This window comes from Enhydra lutris, unplaced genomic scaffold (genome assembly GCF_002288905.1).
Source record: "Enhydra lutris kenyoni isolate GAN:26980312 unplaced genomic scaffold, ASM228890v2 scaffoldscaffold10, whole genome shotgun sequence".
Taxonomy (NCBI): domain Eukaryota; kingdom Metazoa; phylum Chordata; class Mammalia; order Carnivora; family Mustelidae; genus Enhydra; species Enhydra lutris.
Window position 1 is genome coordinate 3,240,462 of NW_019154094.1, and position 20,849 is coordinate 3,261,310.

Consider the following 20,849-nt stretch of genomic DNA (forward strand, 5'->3'; position numbering starts at 1 on the left):
TGTTTCTGTAGGCAGCCCTGCGCCAGTCAGAGCAGCCTCAAGGACATCAACTGGGACAGCTCCCAGTGGCAGCCCCTGATCCAGGACCGCTGCTTCCTCTCTTGGCTGGTCAAGATCCCTTCTGAGCAGGAACAGCTGCGGGCCCGGCAGATCACCGCCCAGCAGATCAACAAGCTGGAAGAGCTCTGGAAGGTGAGGGCCTGCTGAGAACGCAAAACCGCCCCAGCGTGGTTCTTGTCCAGGGAGAGCTGCTGGGAGTGTTTCTGGAACAGGAGATTCCGGAAGCAACTTGAGGGAGAGACTACAGTCTCTACCTGGAATGGCCCTTTGGTGGAATCCCACAGGCACCTTCTGCTGGGCCTCTGGGAAAGGGTGACTCTGGTTGTTGGAATTTTTTCTCTTATTGCAGAGGAAGAGGGAGAGCAGAACTGGCCCTGGGCGGCTGTGGGTGCACATGTCAGGGGGAGCCGGGCCTGGGGAGACAGGACTGTGAGGGTGCTGGGAGACCTTGTTGGGCCTGTAACGTGTCTTCTGAGCCAGGGTGACCCCGGACCAGGGGTGAATGTTCGGGGGAAAAGGGGTCCAGGTCACAAAGGTCAGAGAGGCAGGGCCCACAACGGCTGGATGAGCAGAGGGGAGGGACTTCCTGGTTGGGTGGTGGGGTGTCTGCCCTGCCCGACAGACCCAGGTCTCTAGGGAAGCCCTTCTCTGGTTGACTGTTCAGCTTTTATGATAAAGTTTTAGTAATTGGGCTATAAATTTTAATTGCCTGTATAATCCAAAATCTTAACCCACTGAGCCACCCAGGCGCCCCATAATCCAAAATCTTAAATGTGAATTTATTTTCACTTCAAGTGCAAGTCAGAATATTTCTCAAGTGTCTCTAGCAAGGTACCTTTCTGCTTCGATTTTTGGATGACCAGAACTTTTTTTTTTTTTTTTTTTTTTAAAGATTTTATTTATTTATTTGACAGAGATCACAAGTAGGCAAAGTGGCAGGCGGTGGGGGCGGGAAGCAGGCTCCCTGCTGAGCAGAGAGCCTGACTCTGAGCTCAATCCCAGGACCCCAAGATCACGACTCAGGCTGAAGACAGAGGCTTTTTTAACCACTGAGCCACCCAGGCGCTCCCTTTTTTTTTTTTTAAGATTTTATTTATTAGAGAGATCACAAGCAGAGGGGAGGGGAAGAGGGAGAAGTAGACTCCCCACTAAGCGGCGAGCCTCATGTGGGACTCGATCCCAAGACCCCAGAATCATGACCTGAGTCGAAGGCAGACGCTTAACCGACTGAGCCACCCAGGCTCCCCAGAACTCTTTGACTTTTCCTGTTTATAGCTACACAGCCCAGATACTGTTCTGTCCCTGCCAGAGAAGAGTGTGTGTCACCCCTATTGGTGCAGCACAGGGTCAGGAGGAAACTGAAGGGCTGGGGGAAGAAGAAGGGCCTCCCCTTTTGTTTACACAGTTAGAGAACTAGTGGTCTTCCGGCAGCCCAAAAGTGGTATTCTCTCTCCTGGTTCAGGGGCTAGGCGTTTGTTGGGGAACGTAGCCATTTGATGGTCTAGGCGTGTCAGGCTGTGTCCCTGGGGTCACATCACCAATATTTACCCTACTGGTGTAGCCCTGGGCAGGGGGAGGGTTAACGGCAATGGCAACGACTGAAGGGTGTGCAGAGACCCAGGCCAGTGTCTGTGTCCCTGTGCCCCGTACACTTCCCCATATGAGGACTCTTCTCATGGGGTGGATGCCACGGACAATGGTGCCCTCTGTACAATGCCGCCATGAGCTTGTTCAGACAGGTGACGGATAGGCCTTGCTCTTCTAGGGACTAGTGAGCCTGCCTGTAGTTCCTTTCATATATAGGCAAAAATGGGGAAGAACAGGCGCCATGCTTGTCTTCTAGGAAAATCCTTCTGCCACCTTGGAGGACCTGGAGAAGCCAGGTGTGGACGAGGAGCCGCAGCACGTGCTCCTGCGGTATGAGGATGCCTACCAGTACCAGAACATATTCGGGCCTCTGGTCAAGTTGGAGGCCGACTACGATAAGAAACTGAAAGAGTCCCAGGTGATGTGGTGTGTGCAGGAGGGTTTCGGTCATTTAACACAGCATCTCTCCTAAGGTCTGGGGAGGGCGGTTTCCTCTGCAAACGGCGGATGCTGACGTGGGCCGAGGCGCAGTGCCCGGAGACGGACAGTGGATTGAGGGCAGGCGAGGGAGCGACCCTTGGGCTGATGCCTAGTTGCTCGGAGCTAAACACCGGCCTGAGTGTTTTCTGATTTAAAATCCAGCCAAAATCCCTCACAGTCAGGGTTGCGGCCTTTGCCCACGGCTGCAAGAGCCCGGGCCGAGGAGCCCGTGGCATGCCGAGGGCACTCCTGGCACCGGTCTCATGAAGAGCACGTGTAGGAAGCGGGAGCTCCGAGGATCGGCCGCCGGCTTCTTCTCCCTCTGCAGTTCACAGAGAAGCCGCCTCCAAGAGCAGCCGTCGTGTGGGGGTCTCCTGGTCGTCTGGAGCGGGTTCTGGGGGTCCTCATGGCTTCTGTCCCGGACGCGCCCTCGCTGGTGTTGCAGGCGGTTGGCTGCTGCACGCAGCACCCTGACATCGTGGTTCGTGAGGGCGCCGCAGGGCGCGCAGCTGTGGAAACCCAGACACGAGGAGTCCAGGCCCGTGTCTGTGTCTCAGGCTAACAGGGCTCTTATTTTTCATGTGCTCAGACTCAAGATAACATCACGGTCAGGTGGGACCTGGGCCTTAACAAGAAGAGAATCGCCTACTTCACTTTGCCCAAGACTGACTCTGGTAATGAGGATTTAGTCATAATTTGGTTAAGAGGTGATTTTAAGTTTTAAAATATTTGTGACCATAAGTAGCATAAAATTCCTAGTTTCTCCCTTGTAAAGTGTCCCTTAATTTGAACTCTTTATGGTGGCAGCCTCGGCACGTGTTGAAAACGCTAACTTTCTTGCTGTGTTTTCTCTGTAAGACATGCGGCTCATGCAGGGGGATGAGATATGCCTGAGGTACAAAGGGGATCTGGCACCCCTGTGGAAAGGGATCGGCCACGTCATCAAGGTCCCTGATAGTATCCTTTGCGTACAGATGGGTGAGCTTGTCCTGAGCACAGGTGGCCTGCATGGGGGTCGCCGTAGGTGGAGGAAAGGGCATCGTAGGCGGCCTTGGCTCTGGGGGGGGCCCCTCTGACTGGTGTTTGCCACTGAGTCCTTGCTTCAGATGTGCTGTGGGGATGTGTCCAGCTCTGCGCCCCAAGGCTCTGGAGGCTCAGTTGGAACCCTGGCTGGGATGCAGCTGCTTCATGCTGGGCACTGCCCTGGTGCTCACAGGGAGGGCGCGGAGCTGGCGGTGGGGGGGCCTGGACCCCACTGTGGCGTCTGCTGGTGAGGGTGGGCCGGGCGGGCTGTGTCTGCTAATGTTTGGCACAGAGGAGGCTCTTTCTCCCCGGTAACCCAGTGAAGGCTCCTCAGAAAGGTAAACCCAGCTTTTGACAACGACGAAACTTAACTCAGTGGCACAGATTATGGCGATGAGATAGCCATTGAGCTTCGGAGCAGTGTGGGTGCGCCTGTGGAGGTGACGCATAACTTCCAGGTGGATTTTGTGTGGAAGTCCACCTCATTCGATAGGTACGTGTGCCTTGGCCCTGCAGGCTCTGCTGGCTCTGCTTCCATGCCTGGCCCAGGGCGTGGCTTCTGCCTCCAGCGTCTGAGTGATCGTCCTTGTCTGCGAGGACTGTGTTGTGCGCATCCCCGACCTCGAGTTCTCCTTCCAGGATGCAGAGTGCATTGAAAACGTTTGCCGTGGATGAGACGTCTGTCTCGGGCTACATCTACCATAAGCTGCTCGGGCATGAGGTGGAGGACGTGATCATCAAGTGCCAGCTGCCCAAGCGCTTCACGGCACAGGGGCTCCCCGACCTCAACCACTCCCAGGTGCCCACCTGCCCCGGGGCGCGGCGCAGTACGGGCCCAGCCGGCAGGGCCTGCTGGGGCGGGCGTTCCCACCACTCCCCGGGTCCGGCTGCCACCTCACGACTGCCTGTTATCTGAAGGTTTATGCTGTCAAGACTGTGCTGCAGAGACCGCTGAGTTTGATCCAGGGACCACCAGGCACAGGGAAGACAGTGACCTCTGCCACCATCGTCTACCACCTCGCTCGGCAGGGCAATGGGTAGGACTCGGGGTAGCCCAAGGTGGGAAGAGAGAGACCTGTCTGCCAGGACATCTGGGGGCCCCTGTTACCTGGCACGCTGGGTTTTACGTTATTTGTATGAGATCTGGCCTCTGTAGTTGCTCTTCCCAAGCAAGCCTGCTGCTCCATTAAGGGCCATGGTGGGACAGCAGGTGTTGGGCCTGTACGTATCACGGAGCTTCGAGAGTCTTTATGGTGCCGGCGGGGGTAGGGATGCAGGATTCCGTTAGTAGCGTAGCTGCACATGAGAATGTCAACCAGGTGGGAGCTGGAAGCTCCAGACCGGTTAGATTTTTTGCTTCTTCAGCTTTGTTCACTCCTGGCTTTAGTCTTAGGTCACGAGTTGGGGGACTCCACTGTCTGGGAGTCAGAAAAACAGTCTTAGCAGTTAGCATTTCCTGAATTTCCTCTGGCTGAGCTCTGAGACATTTGTTCACCTTGTGTTGAAGGCCCGTGCTCGTCTGTGCTCCAAGTAACATAGCTGTGGACCAGCTGACTGAGAAGATCCACCAGACTGGGCTGAAGGTCGTGCGGCTTTGCGCCAAGAGCCGTGAGGCCATTGACTCCCCAGTGTCCTTCCTGGCCCTGCACAACCAGATCAGGAACATGGATAGGTGGGTGTGGGGTAGCCTGCCTCAAGCGTGGCACGTGTCCTGGGCGCGGTCCCTGGCGTGGTCCCTGGCGACACCTGGCTCCCCTGCCTGCTGACGTGTCACGGTGCTTCCAGCATGCCGGAGCTGCAGAAGCTGCAGCAGCTGAAGGACGAGACGGGGGAGCTGTCTTCTGCTGACGAGAAGCGGTACCGGGCCCTGAAGCGCACCGCCGAGAGGGAGCTGCTCATGGTGAGCTCTTAACCACTGGGCCTCGGTTCTGTTTGGCTGTGGGACCTGTTTCAGTGTGCCGGGCAGACCATGGCGCCTTTACGGCAGTTTATTTTGCTTTTGAGAAAACGTTGATACCTCCCACGTTTGCCTTCTCAGTGGTTTCACATCTTGGCCTGTAGGTGGGTCTGGAACACTCTCTGCTCTTTTATAACAAACCAAGAAAGGTTTCCCCGGCTCAGCACTGCCTCTCGGAGGCTGTCTTGAGGCACAGAACTACATCTGTGTTGAGAGGTTTTCGTGATGAAGCTAGATCAGTTAGGGTCTCAGAAGGTAGTGCCACTACAGCCTGGATGTAGATATTGTCCAGGTGGGACAGCGGCCTGTTTCCGTAGGTGTCAGGGAGGGCGCAAAGCAGTGCCCTGTCCCACCTGCCCTTGGGGACCTGGTAGCATTTACCATGCAGGTTCCCTGATGTTTTGCCTGCTCTCGTCTTCAGAACGCAGATGTCATCTGCTGCACGTGTGTGGGTGCAGGGGACCCGAGGCTCGCCAAGATGCAGTTCCGCTCCATTTTAATTGACGAGAGCACCCAGGCCACTGAACCAGAGTGCATGGTCCCTGTGGTCCTTGGCGCCAAGCAGGTGGGCCATTCCCTGTCGTCCTGTTTGAAAACCAGTGTGTGTTCTCTCTTTCCAGTTCTGTGTCATTCTCAGCGCTGGGGGTTTGTTTTTGGTAATGCTCTGTAGTGCTGTGTGATGTCTTGGCAGAGCAGAGGGGTGCCCAGCAGGCTTACTGAGGGGTTCTTGGAAGGATGGGTTCCCCCATCTCTTGTGGGTCCTGAGTGCAAGTCTGTTCCATGTTTCGGTTTCCCCTGCTATCCAGCAGTAAAGCACTGCCTTGAAACCTCTCACAAGCTAGAATGGGATAAAGCGAAGAAGATCCCTGCTCTCTGAAAATTCGTATTACACGGCTTTGCTTTTACAGAAGACCTCTGGTAGTATCTGTTTCTGACAACCAAAAGAAATCATAAGATTTTTGCTTTTACGACAGACGCTGTTGCCATGCTAACGGAGGTCTTTCGTAAAAGAGAAGTGATGTGACCAAGCTTGTTTGGGAAAGCTGGATACCTGGATGTGGGGGTGGTTTCCCATGCTGGTTGGCTCTTACTGCTTGAGTCCCACGTGACTGGGTGGTCGTAGAGCACCAGGGCCCTTTCGTGCCCCCCTACACGGACGTCTCCTGTTTCATACTTGAGCTCCTCACCTGTGTGGGCCTCTCGCCACAGCTCATCCTCGTGGGCGACCACTGCCAGCTGGGCCCTGTGGTGATGTGCAAGAAAGCGGCCAAGGCGGGACTGTCTCAGTCGCTCTTCGAGCGCCTGGTGGTGCTGGGCATCCGCCCCATCCGCCTGCAGGTCCAGTACCGGATGCACCCCGCGCTCAGCGCCTTCCCTTCCAACATCTTCTACGAGGGCTCCCTCCAGAACGGCGTCACTGCAGGTAGTGCTCAGCCCGCAGTGGGGGGCTGGAGGGAACTCAGCCTGGCGAGATGACACCTGTTGTCACTGCCTAAGTGGCCTTATGTGGTGATCACTCGTGTGTAAGGGGCACCTCAGAGAGGTACAGTGGTCTGCGGGATGGCGTGTCCACCCTGGAGTGTGGGACATCCTTGGCATGTGGCCAAGGGGGAGCTTGACCTGGTAAAATGCAGAGTCACTACCTGAGAATTCGGACCGGGGGCTTATCAGACAGCGGACAGAACGGGAGGTGGCAGAACTGACTGTTCCTCCCACTCCTTAACCCCGTTGTTCTCGAAACCCGAGCCCTGGGGCTTCACAGGACGGAGGTCAGAACTACCCTCGTGATAATACTGAGGCATCGTGTGCCCTTTTGCCATGAGGACGCTCGTGCTGAGGGTGCAGAGGCGACCCTGGAGGGCTGCTGGCTGGTGCCTTGGCATGAGTGGGACAGTGCTGCCAGACTGCCGTGTGTCGCCCCCGCCACGTGCTCGCAGCAGGCAAGACCCTGAATGCCTCAGTGACGCATACTCACTTTGTGTGCGTCCATATGACCCTGTGCGTGTCGAGGTCGGGAGCTCTTCTAAGACCCTTGGCAGGTATGGTAGGTGTTTGTAAAAGGACTCAGGGACACAGTATGGTCGGTCATTCAGACTGGGGTGTTCAGCAGGTTCTTTCCCAGAAACGATCAAAGTGAGTCAGCCTGTGGCTTCAAGGAAAACAATTGACAATATTTATCTCCAGTGATAAAACCTGAGGACTCAAAATGAAAAGCAGAATTTTGGAAAACTCATGTCCCTGATCTGGGCCGACCGAGTCTCTCCAATGTCGAGTGGCTTTTCTGATGAGATCTGTGGTAGTGACAAGTGTCTGTGAAGTGTGTGAGTCTTTGGGAGCTCTGACTTGGTGAACAAGTACGTCCCATTCTGATGGCCCACAAGGATGTTACAAAGTCAGAGGCCATCCCAAGGGCAGGCAGAGGAGAAAAGCCATCATCACCAACCTGCAGGGTGACCTCCTATGCAGCTTTGGTGTGGAGTCAGGCAGAATCCCATGGTTGTGGGGAAAGTTATAAAACATTCTTCCCTTTTCCAGTTCTGTCCATCTGTGAGGTCCGATTGTCCTGCGAGGGCTGATGGGAGACTGAGCACAGAAGCAGTCAGCCACAGCTGAGTCGTAGAAACTCGAGATGTATATTTTAGTGGGAAATACTACTTTTCATTAAAAATTTTCGCTGATATGTTTATTTTTAAAGGAATTCATAAGTATTTTATGTTTCTGGGTTTAAAATGTAGTAAATGTCACTAGATGTAAACTATGGAAATGGTAGCTGCTTGGATTCCTCAACTTTTTAGGTCGTATAAGGGGTCCTGAGACTGGCATTCCTTTTTTTTTTTTTTTTTTTTTAAAGATTTTTATTTATTTGACAGAGAGAGGGAATAGAAGCAGGAGGAGTGGGAGCAGGGAGGGATCCACTGCCGAGCAGGGAGCCTGATGCGGGGGGTTGATTGCAGGACCCTGGGATCGTGACAGGGTCGTGAATCGGAGGCAGATGTTTAACTGAGCCACCCAGGCGCCCCCTGAGACTGGCTTGCTTTTTTCCTTCATTTTTAAAAAAAGATTATTTATTTATTTATTTATTTATTTGACAGAGATCACAAGTAGGCAGAGAGGCAGGCAGAGAGGTAGAGGAGGAAGCAGGCTCTCCACCGAGCAGAGAGCCCGATGTAGGTCTCGATTCCAGGGCCCTGGGATCATGACCTGAGCCAAAGGCAGAGGTTTTAACCTACCGAGCCACCCAGCTTCCCCAAGACTGGCGTTCTTAATGTCTGGTTAATGCCAGCAGCCTGCCATGTTGGCCTTGTCCGGCCTACCATCTAGGAGATAGATGGAGGCTGAGTGTGTGCGCCTGGCCAAGCTGTCCAGCCATGGTGCCATGCGGTCCTGGGAGCTGATGGCACTATGAGTGTTCCCGTCACCATGATGCTTTACAGCATTGCTGGTCCATTGGGTGGTGGCGCTAGGAAAGGCCAGGCTACAAGGAACTTGTTTGCAATTTGACACAAGTTGGGAAAGCCACGCTCAGCACTGATTCTAACCCTTGCTGGCCCTGCTCTGCCTGCCTCCATGGTGGCAGATCTGGGGGGCAGGGAGCAGGGGTGGTGGTGACTTCTCCCTGTGGTGTCCTCTGTGCCCAGCACATGGTCAGCACCTGCTAAGTACATACATGTATATATTTATTTTTTTTAAGATTTATTTATTTCAGGAGTACCTGAATGGCTCAGTTGTTAAGCATCTTCCTTAGCTCACATCATGATCCCAAGGTCCTGGGATCAAGCTCCTTGGCGGGAAGCCTGCTTTCCCTCTCCTGCTTCCCCTTCTTGTGTTCCCTCTCTTGCTCTCTTTTTGCCAAATACATAAATAAAATCTTTAAAAAACAATAACAGGGGCACCTGGGTAGCTCAGTTGGTTAAGCTGCTGCCTTCGGTTCAGGTCATGATTCCAGGGTCCTGGGATCGAGTCCCGCATCAGGCTCCCTGCTCAGCAGAGAGCCTACTTCTTTCTCCCTCTGCCTGCCGCTCTGCTTACTTGTGCTATTTTTCTGTCAAATAAATAAATAAAATTTAAAAAAAAAATGAAAAGAAATTAAAAAAATAAACAATAACAAGATTTTTTTATTTTAGAGTGACTGAGCATGAGCAGGAGGGACAGGGAGAGGGAGAGAGAATCTGAAGCAGATCCCATGCTGAGCTCAGAGCCCAACGCGGGGCTTGATCTCACGACCCTGAGATCATAACCTGAGCGGACACCAGGAGTTGGACGCTTAATTGACTGTGCCACCTAGGCACCCTGAGTACACGTTTTTAAATTCTTCATTAAAGTGTAAAGAAGTGCCCAAGTCCTAAGTGTTCAGCTTAGTGAGTCTTCTCTAAGTGAACACACCTGTATAACTAGAATCTGAACCCAGAATACAGCCTATTTCCCAGAAGCACCCTTGAGGTCCAAGGTGGCCCCTGTCCAAGGCAGTGCTGGCACCCACCCAGACCCCTTCTTGGGGTAGCCTGACATCAGCTGTGGTGGGAGCATTTGCACTACAGAAATTGGAGGCTGTAATAGACCAGCCCTGCCCCCCCCACCCCCAGTGGTCAAACATTCTCCAGCATCCCCTGGCTAATGTGCCACTGAGCTAGCTGGTTGGCTACTGCCCTCACTAGAAGGATAGAGATGGACGTGGACTCTTTTTCAGCTTGACATAAAGTGGATCATTGGTGTTAGGCTGTTTTGATGCAAAAATGCCATTTTTCTCATGCTGTTGTATAGATTAGATACAGCTCCAAAATTCCCAAAGAGGTCAGTGGGGCAAGTGAATGGATGAGCTAATTTTTGAAATTATAAGGAAATGCACAGGGCCCAGAACAGCCAGAGGGCACGTGAAGAGCTCCGTGGAGGTGGTGGCTTACACAGCCAGATGTCCCGAGTTACTACAGAGCTGCCGTTGCTCGGGTAGTGTGGGCACAGTGCCCAAGGTAGACTCCAGGGGCAGACCCACCTGTTCGAAGACTTTGGTCTGTGACAGGAAGAGATTGACTCAGCAGTGTCATCCACAAAAGCCAGTTGGAGGGATTTATGGGTCCTTTAAGGCACCGCAGTAAAGCTTCTAGAAGAAAACAATGTATTTGTGACCCTGGGGTAGGCGGAGATTTCTTAAACAGGCCACAGAACGCACCAGCCGGGGAGGTAACGTTCAGTGAGTGAGCCGGCTCTGTGCAGCGGACAGCTGGCTGTTGGTGTGCACAGCTTCACTCCCTCCAGGATGTTTCGGGGCGGTTGGACCCGCTTGGGTGGCCGCCTCAGGGCCCCACTGACCGGGGTCTCTTGCCTGAAGCCTGCTGCTGACTGCTGTAGCATGGGTTTCTGCACTGTTCCCTTTGTATGTGTCAGGATGGGCGGTGGCTTTCTTCTCTAATGGGAAGTGTTGCCTCTTTTCCCTCCCTGGTGATAGCTGACCGAGTAAAGAAGGGGTTTGACTTCCAGTGGCCCCAGCCTGATAAGCCAATGTTCTTCTACGTGACCCAGGGCCAAGAGGAGATTGCCAGCTCAGGCACCTCCTACCTGAACAGGTAAGCGGAGACTTGCCCTCGGTGTCTGCTGGCTTCATGGGCAGCTTGGCGAGTAGCCGCTAGCTGCCGCGCATGCGTTCGTTTTCTGCCGTGGTTCTGAAGCTTCTCCTAGCCCTCCTTGTCCCCGCTGTGTGTAGACACTTAAACCAGCAGCTGTTTCCACTTTGCATCTTCAATGTGTGTCCTTCTATTGAGCAGATACTGCTAAGCCCACGTGAGAGCCTCCCCTGTCCCCTTTGACTCCCTTGGTAAATGGTGGGGAGCCCGGCTCTGGGCGCAGCGGGCAAAGCCTTCTCAGGGCTGCCCTGGATGTGGAACTGCCCCATACCTCCCATGGCTTCCAGCCTCGGTCTCCAGTCCCGCGGGGGCAGCCGAGGAACTGAAAGGCGGGTTTTCCTAGGACGGAAGCTGCCAACGTGGAGAAGATCACCACGAAGCTGCTGAAGGCAGGGGCCAAGCCCGACCAGATCGGCATCATCACCCCGTACGAGGGCCAGCGCTCCTACCTGGTGCAGTACATGCAGTTCAGCGGCTCCCTGCACACCAAGCTCTATCAGGTGCGCGCGCCCAGCTGGGCCTGCGGCTGGTGCCGCCGTCCTGGGAGGGCATGTGTTCCCTTCGGATTTTTCTCGGGATGGTTTTCAGAGCAAAATTGAAAATACTTCCAAGTTGAACTGTATGGTATGATTACCTGCTGGCCTTATGGTGGATGTTATGTGGTCATGAAAATGCCATTCCCTCTTGCACCATTGTCCGGGTGAAGCATCCAGGGTGTGTGCCGGAAGGGCACGGGGCCGCAGGATTCTCTTCCTCTGCAGAGACTAACCGAAACACGAAGTAGCGCCCAAGTGACCATGTCAGGTGGTCTGTTTTGTTAACCTGGGTGCCGTCTAAGGGCTTTTGCGGCAAGGATGTATGCTTTTATTATTGGGAAACAAATTGCCACGGTGAAAAAAACAACCAGAGCACAGGAAGGCCAGGAGAGAGGGGCTGGGGACCGGGAAAACCCGGGGGGAGTAGGTCCAGCCAGAGGGGCTCTCTCCTGGCTGCCGGAGGCTGGCGTTGGTTTCTCTGCAGGCTTCAGGTCCCAGGCTCCTTGGTGGGACTGGACAGTTCATCCCAACAACGTTCCCACAGTCTGAGGGTCCTTGAAGGCAGCCAGCTGGCTGACTGCGACCATGGGTCCCTTGTAGGAGGTGGAGATCGCCAGTGTGGACGCATTCCAGGGGCGAGAGAAGGACTTCATCATCCTTTCCTGTGTGCGAGCCAACGAGCACCAAGGCATCGGGTTTTTAAATGACCCCAGGCGGCTTAATGTGGCCCTGACTAGAGCAAGGTATGGAGGACTACGTCCCTTTGGGCCTTGCTGGTGGCAGGTGCCTCCCTCCTGCCACGGGAGTTCTTCGGATTGACTTTTCCCTGAAGCCAGGAAGGTCTGCCCAAGGGCTGCTCCCGGCCTGGTTCGCTGTCTCCTCCAGTTCTCCTCCCACCACAGCTGAACTTTGGGCCCCACGCGGGTGAGACTGGGCTTCACCAGCGCCAGAAGTCAGAGTGCTCCCAAGCAGTAGTTTAGGGAGAAGGCGTCCCGACGAGATGCCTTTGTTTCCTGTCCTGGTGGGCTTGTGTGGCCTCAGTTTTGTGGGCAGGGTCATCTAGGCTCTTTTGACCTAAGCTCAAAACGCACTAGTGCAGTTTGTATCTCTGTGAAGACAGTTAATCCCCAAGTCTTATCTTTTGGTCTTGCCTATGTTTTTAGCCCTAGAATGTAGTATTTTTTGAAATGATGATGATATGATAGCAGAGGGGACCTAGAGAGAATAAGGTGGCTCTTCGTTTCATTTGAGTAAAACCAGACCACAGCTACCCCCACACCGGCCAGAAGTCAGGCTCGATTCTCCCATTGGTTCCTTTTCCCGTCAGGGCACATGGTGGTTATTTGTCACCGCCTCCCCCTTCTAGGCTGCTGTCTTGTTTGGTGGCCAGCACTGGGGTATGGGGGTCCTGAAACAGCTGGGTGGGGTGAGCGTCCACCAGAGAAGCCAGTCCCTGGCTTGGTCACTGAGGTCTGTGCCCTGGCCTGTCAGGCTTCCCGAGGCCATGGAGCCTGCTGGGGGCTGCGGCTGACTTCCCAAGAGGCCGACCCGTGGCTGCAAACAAGGAGGCTTGTCTGAGCTCCTCTGCTCACGGAGGGGTTTTGATGTCTGGGCGCCTCCGAAGTTGTCTGCAGATAACGCCGGTGCGCTGGGGACAGCTTGCCTGGTGGGCTCCAGCACCAGGTCACTGTGACAGCAGTGTGCTTGTCTGTGCCCAGCGCTCATGGCGCTGTCGGAGGCAGGCCAGGCGCCCGGGCAGGGAGGCAGATGGGGCGCCAGGAGCGCATCCTGTGACCTTGGGAATGGATTTTGAGTTTTTGTTCTTTCTTGCTTCACTGTGTTACGTGGTGTTCTGCGTACCATGCAGAGCCTCAAACACCTTGTTTTTGTGGCCACGCCTTGTAGGTATGGGGTCATTATCGTGGGCAACCCGAAGGCCCTGTCCAAGCAGCCACTCTGGAACCACCTGCTGAACTACTACAAGGAGCAGAAGGTGCTGGTGGAGGGGCCGCTGAATAACCTGCGCGAGAGCCTCATGCAGTTCAGCAAGCCCAGGAAGCTTGTCAACACTATCAACCCGGTGAGTGGCCGTGGGCGGGGGCCCAGCCGGGCTTCTGTTCCCTGCAAGTGTGAGCTGAGGGCAGTCACACGTGTCCATGTGGCCTGTTGTCACGGATCTACCCCGTCCCGTGTCTCCTAAGCTTTCCAACTTGGCCTTTTGGGATGTAAAGTCCTGGGTGGCAGCTAGGAGGTGGACCGGGCAGTGGGAAACCCTGTGAACCCAGGGTGCTCTGGGGGACCTAGAAGCTGGTGCTGTTTGAGGTGAAGCCCAAAGACAGATCCATTCAGCGTCAAAGGCTAGGCCAGTGGAGGAGGGGTGGGCGAGGCCCAAAGCCCAGCAGTCAGCAAGCCTGGGGTTGGCCTGGGGCTCAGCCTTGGCGTGGCCTGGCCCCCAGAGCTTGAGAGAGTTCTTGTGTCAAGGTGGTAAATTCCTCACCTGTCTGAACCCTTGCAGGGAGCCCGCTTCATGACAACAGCCATGTATGATGCTCGGGAGGCCATCATCCCCGGATCAGTCTACGATCGCAGCAGCCAGGGTGAGTCTGCTCTCCGGGGGAGCACACCAGCCCTGTGGATGTTGATTGTTCCCACGCCTGCAGCTTTTGGCCCTGTTACTCCTGGGGTGACCTCCCAAGCCTCAGTCCACAGAAACCTGCCTGATGGAGCTCCTTCTCACCTTTTCTTGTCTAAAATCAAAGACTTGGTCTTTGTCAGTGTCTACATACGTTGTGGTTTTTTGTTCTTTGTTTTTGTTTCTTAAACATCAGAACTTTGCTTGTGGAGGTTTGTAAGCAAATGCTGTAGTTCTGTCTGTGCTCCCGGGCCCCAGGGCGCAGTGCTTCTTACCCACCCTACACTTGGTTCACCCACTCAGTTAGGGGGCACCCCTGTAGCTCTCCAGGCTGTCCACAGACTCGGTTCCCGTTTCATTGGCCTTCCCGTTTCCGCTTGCTCTTCTGTATGGGGTCTCTGTCCTGGGGCCTTACCCCTGCTGTGTGCAGCACCTCCTCTTGCCTGAGCCAGTGTCTAGATGGTTCCCATTCATCCCCCAGGTCCCTGTCTCCTGGGACCCTTCCTTGCAGCAGCCTCTACAGAGGGTGACTCGCTCACCTGGGTGCTTGGTGCCACAAGCCTGCATTTTACTCTGAGCTTTGTCGTCCTGTGGGCTCAGTGGCCATCCTGGGGCCAGGTGCAGCCCAGCAGTTCCTCTCACTTATGAAGTAGGCGAGCCCCCTTTCCCTGCTTCCCTTGTATTCTGGTTGCTGGGCTCAAGTGATGGATGTTGCCACATCCAGTAAGTTGCTGCGTAGGGAACGCTGGGCCCGTCTTTCATCCCTGAGCTCCCTGTGGGCCCAGCTAAGGCTCTCGGCCCCGGAGGGTGGACCAGAAGGCTATGCTGTCCTGCCTTGGCTCCCTTTAACTACCTAGTCCTCGGGCAGCTCTGTGCAGATTGGGATATGCCTAGCCCGGGGGTGCCTGGGGGCCTGCATTTTCAGTGGGATCCACTGGTCTGTCCACTTAGGTGTTTTCTTGCTTTTGGTGGTTATTGGGGGGGTGCAGGTAATGTGAGCGTAAAATTTCCCTTGAAAGAACTTTTTTTTGTTTTTCAGTTGGAAATGCGTCACAGCTTCAGTCTTTTGGATGCTTACAGGCCAGGGATTCTCCAGTCCCCTGGGAGAAAAGTCTTGTTCCCGGGAGCCACCCCAGGGAGGCTGTCCAGAGTGGGGGTCGAGTCGTGAGATTCTGTATCACTGCAGTGGCTTTGCTGTCAGGCTGCACCGAGAAACCCTCTGACAGCAGCGGCAGGATGAGAGTGACATTCCAGCTCCTCAGCATTCATTCGTGGCCCAGGTGTGGGCGCGGTGGGATCTGACACCTGCCGTCCACCTTGTGTCTTGCAGGCCGGCCCTCAAACATGTACTTCCAGACCCACGACCAGATTGGCATGATCAGCGCGGGCCCCAGCCACGTGGCCGCCATGAACATTCCCATCCCCTTCAATCTGGTCATGCCCCCCATGCCACCGCCAGGGTACTTCGGACAAGCAAACGGGCCGGCGGCAGGTGAGCACCGGCTGGCTGCTCGGCGCGAAAAGCATGCTGGCGCCAGAACTTTTTCACGTCTGGGCTTCGGGCAGCTGGGCTTTTCGGTTGGGTGCAGATCTCCTTCAAGGAACTTGGACTGCTGTCTTTCAGGCCGGGGTACCCCAAAAGGCAAGACTGGTCGTGGGGGGCGCCAGAAGAACCGCTTTGGGCTCCCTGGACCCAGCCAGACGAATCTTCCCAATAGCCAGGCCAGCCAAGACGTGGCGTCACAGCCGTTCTCCCAGGGCGCCCTGACCCAGGGCTACATCTCCATGAGCCAGCCCTCCCAGATGAGCCAGCCCGGCCTCTCCCAGCCCGAGCTGTCCCAGGTGAGCCGGGAGGGCAGGGCTGCTGAGACTGAGCCCACACATTCACCCCTGCAGACCTGAGCACCGCTCTGTCTGGCCGCCCTCGGCAGGGGGACGGCAGGGTCTTAGCGGAGCTGGGTGACCTGTGTCGGATGGTGAGGTAACCCATATGGGTCTCCTGCCACTTAGATTTCAGAACCGGGTTTTCAGATCCCTCTCTGGGGCAGGTTCTTGAGGCTGGAAGGATGTCAGCACATCCTCCAAGAGGATGCTTATCTCCCCAATTTTGTTTTGCAGGACAGTTACCTTGGCGATGAGTTTAAGTCACAGATTGATGTGGCACTGTCGCAAGACTCCACGTACCAAGGGGAGCGGGCATACCAGCACGGCGGAGTGACAGGGCTGTCCCAGTACTAGAAGGCAAGCTGACCCCTGTAGGAGGTCTTTATCGGGATCTGGACATGATGGGAAATCAGGGAAACGTGTGGTAGGGGTCTCAGGTCCCCAGGAGGCCAGCTTGTCCTGTGCGGGTCATTTTGGCCGCCTGTGCATCTGCTTGTAGTGGCCAGGGAATAGGGGCTTCATCCCAGCTCCCTGCATGGTGGTCCTTTCCTGAGTCCTGGAACTCCGTGAGGAAGGGGTGGATGTGGGATTCCTGGCCACAGCCACATGGGGCACCTCTGCACAAGGGGCTTCAGGGTGCCATTAAGACCCTGACATAGGGTTACCCTGAATGTGGTGTGACCAGAGCTGGGTAAACGCGGGCCCGGGTCCTCTACCCGTGTGTGTGCCGGGTGAGTGGGGTGGTTGGCTTCCTTCTCTTTGGGTGGGGAGTCACTAGTCTGGGCGTCCGGCCAGCCTCTGAGGTCCCGTTTCACAGGCACACAGTGGAGTGGGGGGAGGAGCCCTGCACCTGCGGGGACCCCCCCACCCTGAGCTGCTCTGATGGCCCCTTGCCCTCCTCCCTCCCTGCAGGTGGCAGCGGAAGAGCTAAGCTATGTGGCTTAGTCCATCAGCATCTTATTCTGGGTAATAAAAAATAAAAATAAATGGATACCTGTTTTCCACTGCTAAAACTGAAGCACCACTGTGAGCAACAGGAGAGGGAGAGGAGCACCCGAGGGAGAGAGGAGCCCGAGACAGAGCGAGCGCCCACTGCTGGCCCGCGGCGGCGAGGAGAAGGAGAAGGGAGAACGGGAGGCAGGCGGCCGCGGAGGACCGCCCGCCAGCGAGCCCTGCCAGCCCCGCTCGCCAAGGAGGCCCAGCGCTCGCCGCGTCCACACCTGGGTCTGCGACCAGGGCGGAGGGAGGAAGACCCTCATCTCAGAGTAGCCCTTTCCTCTGTTCTTTTCTTTCTGTTTCTCTTTTATTGAAAGGGGACTACGTTTTAGCAGGAAAAACTTCGCATTTCTGTGCCGAGCAGGCTCCTTGCCGGGGCGGCCGTGCCGGGAGATCCCCGCGGAGGTGTGGGTTCTGTCCCCGCCAGCTCTGAAACTGCCCTGGTCACGCTGCCTGTGTTCTAAGAGGGTTTCATTTAAAGAAAACACGGTGTTTTGGGTTTTTCTGTTTGTTTTTTAAAGATTCTTTCAAAGGAGTACTGAAAAATATACTTTCCTGAGTTTGTCTCTCAAATCTTAGTGGTGGACCTGGGAGATGCGAGAAGCTTCCAGAAACGAAGTTTAAACAAGGCAACACATCTCAAGATTAGGATCAACACCTGTGACGGGATCGTGAGGAGAATTTTTGTTTTCAAATTTAGCTTCCAGCGGCTTCTCCCTGCACGTCAGGGCAGTGAGAGAGCAGTCTCGTCCCGGGCCAGGCAGCCCCGGTCTCCGCTGGACTCTGAGAAGCAACGTGCTTCCCACGCGCCGCGGACTCGTGCCCCACCCACCCTGGGCCGGGCCTTGGGCAGGACTGGCCAGGAGGCCAGAGGGTGGGGAGGTGGCCGTTCCCTGACCAGTGGCTTCTTCCCCGGGGGTCCTTCCTGAGGATTTGGTGGAAGACAGCAGCCAAGAGGACCCGTCCCCCGGGAGGCACCCACAGTCCCTGTGGCTGGTCGGACACGCCGAGCGCCCCACCTACCTTGTTCTCTACCCCACCCTCCAAGTTGGGAGACCTTCTACCTGTGGGTACAGCTGTGATGGGGTGGGGTGATTTCTGCTTTTTTTTGGAAAAGGAGTAAGTTTCAGAAAAAAGTTGGTTCTATGCCGAAGGGGCTTGGAGCAGGTTGTCACCTCAGCTGGTAGGGGGCTCTGTGGGGTCTGGGCCGGGCCTCAAGGAGCTGCTGTTGCTGGGAGAGCCACCCCCAGCTCCTTGCACCCCATGGTGGGATAGTAGTCTCCCTGACAACCACCTCTTTGGGGACCATCCCCTGCCTACCTAGGCCCTGGTGACTCTACACCGCCCCCCCCCCCCCTTCCAGCTTCCCCATCCCTGTGAGGCTGACACTGGCCCTTATCGAAGCCTCCAGATTCCAGCTTGTACTTGGGAGACGGGGACACACAGGCCACCTTCCTTCTGGCAAGGCCTCTTATTTATTACCATTGCTGTAGGGCTTTCGGTTTCCCCCTTCTTTTGATAGGCCACATAGAGGCATAGAGTTTGGATAGGTTTCCGCTATGACCCCTTGTGCGACACACCCCGTGGGTGACACCTGTGCCCGCCCACCTGCCCTGTTCTGTCCTTGGCATGCTTTGCCTCCGCTTTGTGCTGTTTGCTTTGTTCTCCACCTTCATAGCAGCAGTTCAGTTTTCCAGACTGAGGAGCATCTGTACCAAGGCAATGTAACTTTTGATTTCTGGTCAATTTGTTTTAAGCTCTATTGTCACCAATAAAATCTTAATAAACAGCTTTTGTGTTCACACCGGGGCAGATGAACTGCAGGGAGATAGCAGAGCACTTGGCCTGGGGACCTGACTGGTTGGGAGCCTTGGGGTCACCTGGACGGCAAAGCTGAGAATGACCAGATCTGTGCAGCAGGGCCGTTGGGCGGGGGTGACCTTGGCCCCTACAACTGGCAGCACGTGGGCTCTTGGGCGGGTTAGTTGATGGGCTACCTGGGGATGGGGATTTGGGACCCCAGCCCTGGCAGAGCTGGGCAGGTGGGGTCACTGTGGGTCACTGTCCCACCACCCTGGCGATGGGTGATTGGTGGAGGTGGCTGCTTCCTCTCCCACCCCCACGTAACCAGATCAGACGGGGAGCGGACCACGCAGTATTTATTGTTTGGGACCCCCTCTGGCTCCGTCAGCGGCAGCCACACTCGTCCACCACCATGTCCTCGTAGTGCCGCAGTACCACGTTGTCGCTGTTGTCGAAGAAGAGCACGGAGATGGGCGACAGGCGCGCAGGCACGCAGCAGGGCAGGCCGCCGGCGCCGGGGGCAGCCGCGTGCATGAGTGCGCGCAGCACGGCGTGGTTGAGCGGGGGCGACCCGCCGGGGCCCGACAGCGTGGCGGGCAGTGCGCACTGGCCCTGGCAGTAGTTGGCCAGGAAGCCGCGCGGCGCAATGACCCAGCGGTGCCAGCCCACCTCGCGGAAGCTCACGTAGAGCCGCCTCGTGCGACATGCGCCCCCGGGGCTGCCGCTCACTGCGGGCTCAGCTTCGCGCCGCGGCCGGGCCAGTGGGTGGCACAGGCGCGGGTCGAGGGTCACCAGCAGCAGCGAGGCCTCGGCCAGGTGCGCGCAGGCGGCGGGGGCCCGGGGACGCAGCGCCACTGCCAGGCGAACGCTGCGCGGCGCCGACGTGTTGCGGGACCAGGCGGCGCCCAGCAGCTCGGCGCGCACCGGCGTTCCCAGGGTGTGCACCGCCTGACGGAGCAGCACCGGCCCGGCGCCCGCGCCCTGGCCTTCGGCCGCCTGCCTTATGCTCAGCTCCCAGCCGGCCGGCGCCTCAACCGCCGCAAAGCGCAACTCCAGGCGGGCTCGGCTCGGGCGCTCTGCAGGTTCCACGGCGGACAGATCGAAGACGACGGTCCACTCAGGGCACTGCCCCGCGGCCCAGGCGGGCTCCGGGAGCCGAGTGGGAGCACCTGGGGAGGCAGGGAGAGGGCTGGGCTCGCGCTGCGCCCCCGCGCCCTGCCTGGCCTGCCCGCGAGGGGGTTTCTGCTGCGGACCGGGAAAGGTGAGTCCCCGGGGCTGGGGGCGCCAACTGTTAGAAGGCGTGAAACGGTGTGAAGTGGCGCGCGGGAGGCGGGGGCGGGGAGTGGGGGGCAGGGCATCAATTGCAAGTAAGAGGAGGCCCGGCCCGGGTGCAGGGCGGCCTGCCCGCGGGACCCAGGCAGGGCGAGAGATGAACGGATGCCTGGGGCCCCTGGGGAAACGATGCTGGAGAGGTGGTATCTGCAGGAAAGGCATCAAATGGTGTGAAACAGCGGGGGGGGGGGGGGGGGGGGAGGGGCGAGTGGGGGCAGGGCCTCAGCTGCAAGCTAGGAGCCTTGCCCAGTGCAAGGGAGCCTGGCCTTGGGACCATTCCAACCGGTCCCCGCAGATGCCCACGGGGAAGAGGCCATGGAGTGCGGGCGGGTCCAGGTTTCTCATGGGCTGGACGGGGCGGGTGCGAACATTCGGAGGTGCTCTGGCTTCCCCCACGCGGCGCTGGAGGCTCGTGGCGGGGCGCACAGCGGGGTCTCAGCCTCCCCGGCACACGCCCCCCAGCACGGGCCCTACTCACCGCGGTCCGGGATGTGGCGCACGATGTTTCCGGCGACCCCCAGCTCCTCCACGTGGCACGGTCTCAGGGTGGTCTCCTGGGGCATCCGCCGCGGGCCCACCCTGGCCTCCTGGGGGTCCCGGTGGCGGAAGAGGCGCCACATGACGGGGGGTACGGACCGAGGCGTGGGGGCGCCCCGATGCACGTCGGGCAGCCCGAGAGCCTGGAGCAGGGCGGCGGCGGGGCCCGGGGGCGCTGGGGCGCGGGTTGGGGGCAGTGAGGGCAGCAGCACGGTCAGGAGGAGTAAAAGGACGCGGCGGCCAGGACGGTAGCGCGGCGGTGACATTTTCCTCGCTGGCGGCAGCCGGACGAGTGCTCAGGAGCCGCCGGGCACCCTCGACTTGCAGACTGGGGGCGGGGCGGAGATCCCCGGAGGGGCCCGGACGGAGGTCTGGGACTGGGCGGGGTCAGGGTCCCGAGGGAA

At 57.1% G+C, this 20,849-nt stretch overlaps 2 protein-coding genes across 4 annotated transcripts in view; one reads left to right on the forward strand and one right to left on the reverse strand.

The window, feature by feature from the left end:
- Nucleotides 1–18,563, forward strand: part of LOC111143778 (UPF1, RNA helicase and ATPase) — a 36,953-nt gene extending 18,390 nt beyond the window's left edge. For 2 of the 3 annotated variants that reach the window (XM_022497636.1, XM_022497639.1), the window contains 20 exons: nucleotides 12–192; nucleotides 1,904–2,065; nucleotides 2,717–2,834; nucleotides 2,986–3,084; nucleotides 3,535–3,643; nucleotides 3,790–3,949; nucleotides 4,069–4,187; nucleotides 4,658–4,822; nucleotides 4,936–5,050; nucleotides 5,529–5,672; nucleotides 6,317–6,530; nucleotides 10,551–10,668; nucleotides 11,069–11,225; nucleotides 11,862–12,004; nucleotides 13,167–13,341; nucleotides 13,777–13,858; nucleotides 15,224–15,385; nucleotides 15,518–15,735; nucleotides 16,012–16,134; nucleotides 16,690–18,563. In XM_022497636.1, coding sequence (XP_022353344.1) covers nucleotides 12–192; nucleotides 1,904–2,065; nucleotides 2,717–2,834; nucleotides 2,986–3,084; nucleotides 3,535–3,643; nucleotides 3,790–3,949; nucleotides 4,069–4,187; nucleotides 4,658–4,822; nucleotides 4,936–5,050; nucleotides 5,529–5,672; nucleotides 6,317–6,530; nucleotides 10,551–10,668; nucleotides 11,069–11,225; nucleotides 11,862–12,004; nucleotides 13,167–13,341; nucleotides 13,777–13,858; nucleotides 15,224–15,385; nucleotides 15,518–15,735; nucleotides 16,012–16,131 — 2,761 coding nt within the window. In that variant the 3' untranslated portion in view covers nucleotides 16,132–16,134; nucleotides 16,690–18,563. The remainder of the gene's footprint in view (nucleotides 1–11; nucleotides 193–1,903; nucleotides 2,066–2,716; nucleotides 2,835–2,985; nucleotides 3,085–3,534; nucleotides 3,644–3,789; nucleotides 3,950–4,068; nucleotides 4,188–4,657; nucleotides 4,823–4,935; nucleotides 5,051–5,528; nucleotides 5,673–6,316; nucleotides 6,531–10,550; nucleotides 10,669–11,068; nucleotides 11,226–11,861; nucleotides 12,005–13,166; nucleotides 13,342–13,776; nucleotides 13,859–15,223; nucleotides 15,386–15,517; nucleotides 15,736–16,011; nucleotides 16,135–16,689) is intronic. The other variant, XM_022497638.1, reaches the window with a different exon arrangement.
- A 397-nt stretch (nucleotides 18,564–18,960) lies between these two features.
- On the reverse strand, nucleotides 18,961–20,711 carry LOC111143758 (growth differentiation factor 1). Its single transcript, XM_022497598.1, has 2 exons — nucleotides 20,387–20,711; nucleotides 18,961–19,745 (listed from the first exon to the last, which is right to left on the reverse strand). The coding sequence occupies exons 1-2, from the start codon at nucleotides 20,709–20,711 to the stop codon at nucleotides 18,961–18,963; spliced, it is 1,110 nt and encodes a 369-aa protein (XP_022353306.1).
- Nucleotides 20,712–20,849: the final 138 nt, after the last annotated feature.

Excerpts from the sequence above, each read along its gene's own strand:
- LOC111143758 (XM_022497598.1), bottom strand. The coding sequence starts at position 20,711 with ATGTCACCGCCGCGCTACCGTCCTGGCCGCCGCGTCCTTTTACTCCTC. Across the intron at positions 19,746-20,386 it reads GCGCCACATCCCGGACCGCG|GTGCTCCCACTCGGCTCCCG; the intron begins GTGAGTAGGGCC and ends CTGCCTCCCCAG.